This window comes from Lepisosteus oculatus, chromosome 11, assembly GCF_040954835.1.
Source record: "Lepisosteus oculatus isolate fLepOcu1 chromosome 11, fLepOcu1.hap2, whole genome shotgun sequence".
Lineage (NCBI taxonomy): Eukaryota > Metazoa > Chordata > Actinopteri > Semionotiformes > Lepisosteidae > Lepisosteus > Lepisosteus oculatus.
The window spans coordinates 31,531,603-31,543,682 of NC_090706.1; the positions used below are offsets into that span (position 1 = coordinate 31,531,603).

The 12,080-nt window shown below is 33.9% G+C and overlaps 1 protein-coding gene across 13 annotated transcripts in view; it reads left to right on the forward strand.

Annotated features, from left to right (window-relative positions):
- The window catches only part of LOC102695531 (teneurin-2), an 822,495-nt gene that overhangs the window by 632,463 nt on the left and 177,952 nt on the right, over positions 1-12,080 (forward strand). Inside the window, exon 1 of one of the 13 annotated variants that reach the window (XM_069196095.1) lies at positions 8,359-8,613. The exons of the other annotated variants lie outside the window; for them this stretch is intronic. Coding sequence (XP_069052196.1) covers positions 8,598-8,613 — 16 coding nt within the window. The 5' untranslated portion in view covers positions 8,359-8,597. Of the gene's footprint in view, positions 1-8,358; positions 8,614-12,080 lie in introns of those variants that run through there. 13 annotated transcript variants of the gene reach the window in all.

Genomic DNA, 12,080 nt, shown 5'->3' on the forward strand with positions numbered 1-12,080 from the left:
CAGATGGTTGTGTTTGTGCTTTCTATTCAGTATTTCTTGGTACAGTGGCAGGACTGACATGATATTCATCAGATTTAATTCAAATGGATTGGATTTTATATTGGAGCCCAATCTCTTGCCATTTCCCATCAATATATTTTCATTTGCAGCATGTATAGTACTAGAAAAGTGATGGCATAACTCCAAAATTATATGTAAAATGTTTGTTACTAAAAAAATATACACTGATTATCTGTGACTGATTTGAGGGTGTTCATTAAACATTGCCAACCATCTGTGTACCATTTATACAACCATTTATAGAATTATGAAGTACCATTACTGTAATTGCCTGTAAGCAGTATCGTGAATATAAGCATGCATATATTCTGTTATACATACATACTCTTTGTCTAACAATTAAGCTGCATTAATGTAGCAAAAATATACACCAATAGAGACAGCACTGCATGAGCTTTTGTTGAAATTTCATGAAAGAATAGATGTTAAAGTACTTACAGTACAATATATTGTTTTTTCTGGCACAAAGAAGACAATAATTTTGTGTTTATTTTAGCTTTTTTTGTGAGTGTTGAGCTTGAAGCATGACCATGCACAGTGAATGTGGTTCAGTAGGGAGAAACAGCATTTCTTTCTCTTGAGATACAATTGTGACAATTTTGGCAAATCAAAATGACATGTTTTCAAGTTACATTTTCTGTATGACGTTACTTCCACATGCTGCACATCAGACCTGTGAAATTCTTGGAAGATCTGCAAGGTCTACCTTGGCCGGAGATCACGACTTATGGCCTACATACTGTACAGTCTCTCATTCAAAAATGCAAAACGTGTTGGCTTTCATGATGGACAATAATCAGTCAATAAGGTTTTGAAGTTTGTGGTTTTGAAAGTTTTGAAGTTTCTCATTTAATGCCTAATGTACTCTCTACTTAGAATTTCCACAAGTTAAGCAACATGTTGGCCTGAATTCTGTTCTCTAAAGGCAGACAACACTAAATAGCTGCCATCCTGTTTCTGGGCACTGATTTGAAAATAGACTGGAGATTGAACTTGAGTTACAGTTGTAAATTATATCTGTAGTTTGTCATTGGCTTTAACCTTGCTCACCATTCTCCTTTCCTTTCCTCACTATTCTCCTGGTGGTTCACTTAATCTGTTTTCTACTGACTTATAAAAGGATAACCTTGACAAGGAAATTGATCAGTTAGTTCCTCTAATCTTATACTAATGTTTTCTTTAGGATTGTGGATGTTGTATATTAAGCCTGACTCCAAGGGCAGGATTTTAATTATGATTTCAACATTAAACTAGAAATACTGTTGGTGTTTCCTACAGCCACTGTCACTCTCATTTTTTTTATAAAATGGACACAATCTTTTCTGTGTGACAATGTTGACACATTGTGACCCAAAAGGGCAAAAATGTTAAGTATCTTGTCTATCTCCAGTAGTCTGTGTTTATTCTGTGCCAAACAGATGACATTTTGTGATTTTATCTCAGGTCTCCAGATTGTCTGAACACTGTCTAGAAAAAAAGATTGATATCCTTTTTTCAGCAGAAAGGTGCAAAGTCAGTTAATCAAGTTTACTGCAGTATCGGGTGGTTAATATATTCATAGTTTTTTCTTGGTTTTCATATTCAGTTAGTACTTTTATTAAATCAATTCATAGTAGTGTACTACAGAACAATAGCAAAAAGAAAGCCAAATAAAGCACATAAAAATAGATTTTAGGTTTTAGTGTACTGTTGCACAAAAGTATAATTGGTTATGACGTACAGAGAAATTGTAAAAAAATTGTAAATATACTTAATAATGGGTGTACATTTTAGTTTGAAATTAATGCATCTTTAAGGATGGGTTTTTCTTCAATTTGTCTTTTTCGTGACTCACAGTGTTTACACAAAGGTGCATCAGAGCTGGCTGCTTGACCTTTAAAAATGTTATTTAGGTCATTGGTCCCTCCTGAAGGATGATCTATTCATACCAGCTTTTGGCTGAATAATCAGAGTTTCAAACTTGTAATGACAGATTTAATTTGTATATTTATTTTTAGTAGTCACTGATAAAAAAAATTGTAAAAATGTTGAAAATAGACATTTTCCTTTATTTATTTTACAAATTATTGAATCATACTGTATGTACGATTAAGTCACTTGCTACACCTGTGCCTTTTTAGTGGAATTGCTATTATTTTTTGCATTCAAATAATATCACCATGATGTTGTGTGTAGGGAACTGTAAATAATACAAATTGAGATAAAATATTTGAATACACATTTTTTTAATCCATTGTCAGAGGTTATTATATTCTTACCGATTGGCAGATGTAAATGTATTCGTTTCTTCTCAAGTTTGGCTCAGTTTCGTTCTTCCCATTGAACAGGTTCTAAAAAGGAACTTAGGGCTTTTCCTTAAGGGTGATGTATATATAACAGAGTACAGAATGTATGCTGAAGGGGTTTTGCATGAACATTATTAACCAGAATCAGCGTCGCCAACATATGTTAAATTTAAGTTGATCCTAAAATTTATACACGCTGATATTTTATTAATTATGCATAACACGCAGTGTGATTTTGTCTGTCTATGAGTAAGCTGTTGCTGTCTAAAGGGGAAAAGATTGATAGACAATCATTTGTCACAACATTAGCCTTTTTTGGTCTGTTTTGTAACTTGTTTACCCCAGGCCCTCCAATCTCCTGCATCAAGATCTCTAAAATAATTTTCTGCATGGCTTGTGCTATAGCATGTTGGTATAAATTAACAGATATTGCTATGGAAAGGCAAGCATTCAGGCTATAACTAATTGTGATTGCTCTTCTATTGGATTTAGTTCACTTAAAATGAGATCGTGTGATAACTGTAGGCCAATCAAATGAGAACCAACTGCTGGGAGAATTTATATACACCTGTGCTAGAGATTAAGGGTTATTCTTCCTCTAATGCCTGCCATGCAGATTGCCATTAGGAGAACTAATAACTCCTGGTAATGGTGCAGAAAGGTGTAAGGAAACATTTGACTGAAGGATTAGCTGCATTCATCTTTTTGGAGGATCAGAACTTAAGTGGTCTGGGCACATTCATCTTCATGAAGAGTGTCAAGGATTTGTTTTTAATGGATTAACGGAGGAAAAAAAACAGTGAATTATTGCATCATACTCAGGTTTCTTGATGCGTGTGTAGGCAATTTGAATTAGTTTTCAACCTGGGAGCTCAAATCTTTAATATGGATGTCATCACCTACAAAAAAAAAACATAAGATGAGAAGTGTCTGAGCCAGCCTTAATGTCTAATGAGTGTTATGGACATCTTTCAGAAATTGGCTGCTACTCGTTTTACATCCTGTGCTGTCTTACAGTAGAGACAAAGCAATTAATCTGGAAATTTGAGAACATGCATGATTTTGTTTTAAACTCATGCTTCACTTTTTTTTTCAGTTTATCTCAGAAAATACATAATGAGTCGTACATTTTTGGAGATCTTAATATCCATAAAGATTAAAGTACACTCATTTGGAATTCTGAGTTTGGTGCTGTGAGAATGTGACAGAAAAGTCTTAGCCGAAAACCATGAAATGGTTTATTAGCTCATAACAGGTGCAACCTGTGAGAAAAGGACGACATTAAAGAACCAAGGCTCCCACAGCTTTTGAAAACTAATTCAATGTGCATGTCAGATTGCCAACATGCGCATCGAACAAGCTTGATGTCAAATGTCATGTTTTTAGGTCAAGGAGAAGCTGTTTGCTCTATAGCTTTTCAGCAGTGTTGTGACAGCTCTGTGACGGGGGAAAGAAAGCACAGCGAAGGAGCAATGAAACGGATGCCACAGTCCAGGCAGTTGCAAAACTCTTAGAAAGAATGGAGATTTTTTAGGATAGCAAAATGTTGAACAAGGGAATGCTGACATCTTCTCTCCTCTTTTTTTTTTAAATGGGCACTAGAGAGAATTACAAGTTTAAGCAAGTCTCAGCAAGGATGGGATGTCTCCTCAGGGAGAATATGTGTGTCCCTCAGGAAACGTTGCTGAGATTTCTCACAGTCATGACAGCCCATTCATTTTTGTTAGGCTATGCAATTCACGGCTGGTGCCGAGGTTTGTGTTTTAAGGCTCATCTCTGGAGTAATTTGATGAATTAATGTTGTATTTCTGTCTTTTAGAGCAAAAATATGTTTGCATTTTTTTTAAGTTTATTTATTTAAAATAAGTAGTATTAACAGCATAAACACTACAATAGACAGCACATTCTGACAGGGTGCTAACTAAACGAAGTTGGTATAAAATATAATAATGACTTGTGCTCAGTTGTTCTGCTTGTAGTTCATGTTTTCATTTAAATAACATTATTATGATTAAATCGGTTTTGTTAATCAGAATAATAAATTATCTTACAACCAATTATCATGATCTACAATTGCTTTTATTGTATTTTGTAAACCATAATTTGTTGATCTTTTTATTAATGTAAAGGAATTGCAAAACATTCAAAATATTTTTTTCATAATGTTCATATTTCAATGCTGTGCACTTTATCAAACCCAGGTTTCTGGCTTTCCACTTTATTATTTATTATTCCAAATGCTTTTCTAGCCATTTTCAGCTACATTTATGGCTGTATAGAATTAGGTCCCAGCTTTTTAAATGCTTACATTTGCACTTGCTGTTGAAGAACTGTAAATGTCATCTGTTCTAGACAATACATTTCCATTTCCGTATTTCCTGAAAACGATAGAATAAAGGCCTTTGTGGTTCCTTTCATTATTTATCTCCAGCAATTTTATTTTGCTACCTGCATGTGTTTATGAAGTGCAAAAAGAAGACAGTAACATATTGAAAAGGAAAGTGGATAGAAAAACATTGAATCCAGTGTATTGTGCACATTTACAGTACACCTGTGTATATTTGCACTTACAGTTTTGACACATCAGAGTGTGTGTGTGCTTAAGAGCTCTCATCAGGATATATGCTCCTGTCGATATAATTATTTATGTCATAGAAATTGTCCTTGTTTTTCACAAGGAGCCCCATTGTTTGCACCCCGCAATGCTGTCTTACTTTCTTCTCTCCTACCGCTTTTCTTACTAAGAGGCAGAGAAAGCCAGGATTATCCCAAAGAGTTAAGGCAGCCAGGACTTGTTTTTAGGCAGTAGAGAGCTGAGCAAAGAGTTCTCCTGCCACATTGCACTGTTGCTTTTTAGATATGAAAAGAAGCACACCAGACAACATTTTCCTATAACTGCATGTTCTGAGCAGATTTTGCTGGCCAGAACATTTTCTTATTTACATTATACATGATTGGCAGCATTTCTTTACTTTGACTTCAGTATTACCTTGGAATCGAAAGAGCGACAGCAGAGTAGTTTCTGTATTGTTGGGTATGAAGGTAAACCCATCAGTCGTACCTAATCTGCTGCCTTTTTCTTTCCTTCCTTCTTTCTACTTCTTCCATCTTATTCCTCTTTGTGCAACAGATTTCACAATTTTAAAGTCTTACAGAAAATTGGCAGATGAGGATAGACTTGTTAACAAAGATGAATGCTGTTGTGTGGGATTCATTTGTTCTTTGTAGTGTGTCATTGTAGCAATAATGAGATACTTTAGAGCAATCAACATAGTGCTGAAAGTAAATACAGCTGGGCCAGAATTAGACTATTCTGGGAGAAACAGTTTGTTTCTGAATTAGTACTAATTAGATAACTTCGAACATACAGTGGTGTAATTGGATGTATTACTGTTCCATTTCCTTGCAGCTGGCTGCATTGTGCACCTAGTTACTGAAAAAATGACTCTGTATAAGACTTATTTATGGCCTTTACAAATCTCATGTTGTTTAATATTGGTAGAATGAACCCAATTGAGCACTGAACCCCATTGGGGTGCTCTATGAACTTGTTCACACAAAGACCAAATTTCCCTGTTATACTCCAAAAGAGAAAATAGAGGAAAAAGAAGAAAAAGATCATTTGTATCTTCCTCCACAACGATAGATATATTCAGCAGAACTTAATTAAGGTTGTAGCATCCCACTGGTTTGAATCATTTGCCCTTCACTTCAGGATGTCGATTAGGTTCATAATATCCCACAACTGCAGTGTACCACCAGAATGCATTTGGAAAAATGTCAAGTTCCTGTCACACTCTAAAATGAATATAAATGTAAAAATCGGAATGACGGAATTCTCAGAAAATTGAATAGCCTTACAAGATGATTTTAGAAATGTAGCAGTGCAATTTATGCATGGTGATTAACTAAACAATAAATTTAGTGCTCTTTTGATGGGGACGCACAATATGAAAGTATCATAATTGCATATGGATAATATGAAGCTTCTGTTGTATTGCTGAAATTATGCATTGTAAAGACGTGTCAGTCTAAGCAATATGTTAACATGCCAGATCATTTTTTTCCCACTATATATGTTGCAAAAGGAAGTGAACTTCTCTTACTAATGGATTAAGAAAAAATGCACATTGAAACAATTCTTTCATGTATTTTGTCTTTTTGTGCATGACATGGTATAAATCTGCTTATACAGCCTTCCTTCTGTAGATTCCAATTTAAGACATATCGGAAAAATTCAAAATAATAATTCTTGGTGAATATGTGAGGTTCCTATAAAACAGTAAAGGGCTTTTACTTTTTTTCTGGAATTAAGCTGGGGTGAGTATGTCATTTCTTAATTAATTTGTTTTACGTATACTGATAGATAGAGCTGTTTTGCTATTTTTTCTTCTGGAAATGATTGATAATGTATAAGACATATTGCAAGCATGGTATTTTAAATTAACTATTAGTATTTTGAAAAAGTTGTATGGTTGAGAAATGCATTGAAGGATCTATCCCCCTTTGTGTATCTACTCTTCAGACGAATGTTGACCTCCACTTTTGCTAAAATGCATCTTTTTAATTTTTTTTCTGGAATTCCGGTGCTGGCTTTCTCACCCCCATTAAGCTCATTTGGAAGGTTAAGTGCAGATACTATTTTTTTTTATAGGACTGGTTTTTCAGATTTATCTATTTCCTAAATACTCTTATTAGGTAAGCACAGGTTGTACTGCACAAACTATTCTTCAGATCAAACATCAGTTGCTTATTATTCACTGATAAGACATTAAATGCTAAATTTATTAAATCATATTTCAATTGACAGTCAGATTAGTTCACTATGGAGAATGGTGGAAGGAATACTAGTTATTTTGCATTGTGTAAGCACCATGCTATAGCAATCTTTAAAATGCTTTCTTCTCTCCATTAAGAACATTAATATGATAAAAAATATTGTGACTGCTTGAGCACACACAGCACAGACTAATCTGGCACCTATGATTGGGTGTAATCGTGAATGAAAATAGGCTGGTCTGTGCATGCTTCTTATGAGCTGGTTTAACTTACAGTATGTTTCAGGTGGTTTGGGTACAAGGAAGGAAATATTTGGAACTAAAATTTAGCTTGGTGTAATATCAGTAGGAAGGAAAAGCAATATTGTTTTAACAGAAAATTAACTGCTCAGGTTGGAATGATCAATATTGCAAAGTTGTAAAGAGATTAATCTTGAAAGATATAACATCCTTTTAGAAAAATCTAAAAGATACAAAAATAAAGGAAAATAAAGTGTGTATTCTTCAGGCTTTCAAGCTTTTAATAGTTCAAATTAGATGTTTTCTTATAAAAACAAATATGTGCAAAGTATGCAAAACAACATAAATGAATATTGGTGATGGTCTGATTATGTGGCATCCTTATATGACACCCCATACAGGAATGTCTAGAAAGCAGAAAAGCTGTCTGCAGATCAGCTGTGACCTGATTGCTGTCTGATTGTAAAAAAAAAAACTCCTGGCTATCTGTCTGAGTTATCGAGTGAATATGGCAGGGACCTAACACAGCCCGAGGTTTTTCAAAGAGATTTCCAGTTCGGTGGATTTTGAAGGAGTTAAAGAAAGACAGCTTTTGCCACCTGTGAGAAAAATAAAAAAGAAACCTGTACTGTATTGCTAGGGCTTTAAAAGCCCTGGGTGCGTGGGGAGATGTTTCAAACAAGATATGACTGGCCTCCACACAACAAAGATAAAAGCGTCTAGTTCATCCTTTTGAGAATCCAGACTAATGGTTCCAGAGCAATGTGCTTCACTGTGCAACCAAACCCCCAATGATATCTTTAAGCACTGCAAGCTTAAAAGAGCATCTGAAATAACCAGAGGGAGCTGCATGAGCCACAATACAGAGAAGACTGCCTCAGAAAAGGGATAAGCAGACTGGCTTGATATTGTTTCCTTGTTGAAGAAATGCATCCCCGCAACACACTTTGTTAGTTTTTTCCTGTTGTGTTAAAACAGTATGCAGCTCACAAAATTATTTTTTTGCATCAAAAACCACTCTGAAGCAGTCCAGGATATACACCCTTGAGCAGTAATTTGAGGGGCTGAATTTGCTTTCCAGGACAGGAACCTCAGGTCTCTACTTTATGTGGGATGCGTCTGTTCAGAGGGTGCTTTTTTTCCCCATGTGATTGCACCGTGGGAATCATCACCCAGCCCCCTCCCTTGGAGAATTTAAAACAAAACTAGATTACCATCTAGCAGAGGTGCAAATATGGAGAAGAGAAAAGGTAAGCTATCATCTTAAAGGATCTAGACATGTTCAAAGCATATGAAAGAAGAAAAGATTGATAAGATATTGAATTTTTCAAGCATTCAGATATACAGTAGAAGTTCAAAAGGAAGGGTTACAATTTTCTGCCACTATCGTCATGATTTAAAGAAAAGCATTGTGTATACACTTTTATAGTTCCTTGAAGTCACATATTTGAAGTTTAATAATATTGCAAAAATCACTTGTGTATTATTATCATTTCATTTGAAATTTAAACTCATCAAAATACATTTGCCAATTTGAACAATGTAGCCAAATTTCTATAAAGTCCATAAAGGTTTTATGAGGATGGTGCAAAATTTGTCAAGACAAAGGCTTCATAATTCTGTCTGTAAGGTGGACATGGAAATACAGCTCCTTGTGAAACTTGTTAGCACTTAGCTAATTTATCAAGGGAGGGCAGACTTGGCTACAGTGATGTGAACTCATTGTTCATTGCTAATTGTGTGTGGTATAGGAGAATAGATCCGAGAGTGCTTAAGTCAGCAAAATGCTCAGCATGCTGTATAAATTTCACAAACTGTTATTTTTCTTATCAACAATTACATTTTCATGATTAAAATTCAATTTGATTAATTATTCATATTTCATAGTGAGAGGATGGTACAAGAATACGTAATACCCTCATTTTTTAAATGAAGGGTGAATGTTTGGGAGGTAATTTTTTAAGCTGAATCCTGAGATTATTTTAAAAGAAAACGGACAGGGACAAAGCATACATTTTATTTTTGACCTTGTACGGACACATTGGCACATCTGTACAGTTATGCCAGCACATGAAATATGTTTTTAGGCATTAACTATTTAAATGAGTCCCTAATTAGGTCTAGTGTTTGGATTTTTTCTTTGGCCTTACTCCTCAAACTGTTATTGAGATATGACAAAATAAGTGTAAATGCAAATGCTACAATAAAAAGATACTGTATTACAAAGATGTGATAACATGCAATTTAATTTTAAATGTGAAAAAAGTAAGTCAAGTAAAATTTTTAAATTCAAATTGATCTCCAATGTTATATATCAAATACACACATACAGTAAAAATGTATTTCTCTGAGGTAAACATTTGTTCATGTTTTTGTTGTCATTTTAGCTATCTGCTTACAGTTTACGAGTACCAAATATGAATAACATATTCTAGAGTCTTGTAGGCAGCTATAAATGGCTTTGGTTTTTTATACAGTATAGTTACGTATAAGTATGAAGTCTATAGAAAATTGTTGTACCTTTTCTGCGGCTTGAGATCTGGTATTTTCTTGTCAATTTACTTTTAATAGCTAAATGCATTTTAAAATATTTTGTATTTTATCAAGGTATATTAGTGACAGTAGAGGACTCTAGCTTAAAATGAAGTGTTAAATTAGGTCTGCCTAGTTTTACATACAATTTTGACACCAGGTTTTAGAGAACAGGCTATGTAAGTCCGGGCACTGATTATAGTATCAGTGTATCCAAAAACTAGGAAGTGAAGCTTCCTTTACTGTTAATTATTTTTAATAGATGTTTAAGTTTCTTAACTTTTGAATCAATTTAAATAAGCCAATATTATAAAAAAGATTCAATGCATAATTTATTTATATTTTGGACATTTCTGAAAGCATCTAAAAAAAATCTACAAAAGCCTTTTGCTAGTATCCAGTGTTGTAAATGAACAACATTATTATCATCAGTAAGCTTAATGGAAAACTTATGAAGTAAAATCTGGTTCTATTTCAGCTGAGTCGTCTTATTAAAAAAAACTATACATTGCATTTGATTATTAAATATTATGTCTTATAATTTTACCCTTAAATGTATGACTGAAGTGAAGTATTTTTTTCTGCATATCAAATGGTCCAACATTCTTCTTGGATTGATAAAGAAATAGTCATTACCTGTTTAAAGTTCATGCTGCCTTTTTTTCTTGTGTCAGTCAGTTCAAACCCTGAAAAAATGTTATTGTTTATTCTGTCCCTTATGAGATTGATAACATCTTGTGCTCTCCCTAGGCACAAGAATGATTGTAGCGAAGTATTCTCTACAGGCAGTATCATACAGTACAGGATTTCTTGGATAATAGCCCTCTTGATTGGTCACACAAAATAAGCAGATCACCAGATAGAGCCATTGAAACAAAACCTTCCAGGTCTCACATTTTTTGCCTTGGTGCAGTTACTGAATTGTCTTTAGGTGTTTTTTTAAAGGGGGATCTTTATTTTGACCACTTTTTCATATCACAGTTGCCCTGGTGAGGGGAAAAAATAACTTTGAACATGGCAAAAGTCCAGCTGAACACTTGGAATAAAAGAAAGTAAATAAAAAGAGTTAATAAATACTGTCAATTTGACAAGGGAAGTGACTCATAAACTCATTACTGTAGATACTTGCTTCAGGAATTCTAAGCAATATAGTGTGTCTGTGACAAAATTCATCTTTTAAACTTCAAAGGCATCAGTTAAATATAGTAATCCCCATCTTTGGATTATCATTCTTTTTTCTGTTGGTGGCAGAAAAAAAAAACACCATTACAGAATAAACAGATCGTGTTCCTCTTACATCTCAGCGAAAAAAAAATGGCGACTCAGATTTGGAGGGGATGCTTTCTGTGAAAGGGATAAGGCAACTGAAGAAAATGCCACTGTCTTCGGCTTCTGAAAGAAGTATAATTTCTCAGTGCTTTGATCTTCTCGGAGGTTGAGAAGTTCTAAAGGGGGGAAAAAAGTAGGACAGTTTTGTTTCTTTCGTGACAGAAGATAAAAATAGAGCACCAGCAACGAGCTATAGACTTCAAAGAGAGAAATGTGGCTTGAAATATAATTAGCAATTCATATTATATATCTATTAGCTGCCGACAGCTGATTACTGTAAAGTGCACTTACAAAGTCCATAATATGTTGCTTTGTGCTGTACAACTGCAAGTGTAGTCAGCATTTAATAATATGCCTTTTCAAGCCTTAATTAATGATCCAGTAAAATGGTTTAGTTAGGGAATCATCTATTGTACCTGATGTGGTGCTGTAATATTTGATACAGATTTTAAAAAAAATTCTAAGTGATGTTTTTAATAGATTTAATGGTCCTGCAATCTGCACCAAAAAAAATGGTAAAAGTGTTAAGTTTAAAGGTTAATTGCCAAATCTATTAGAACATGTTATTTGGTATTTATTTTGCATTATATGAAAGCCTGTTTTATGAACACTATAAAAGAAAGTGTTTGCAACAATGCAATTTAAATTTAATCAAGGATAATTTGGGGGAATATTAATTCATATTAAAGGAGGAGCTCACATAATAAAAGTTTTGTATTTGAATAATTCTGTCTACAAAAGCCAGGAAAAACTTTTGAGGTTTCTGTCCAAAGAATATACAGTATACTGTACAATAAATAATTCATATCTTTATATAATAATTGTATTATTTATACAACTTTATGTAATAATAATG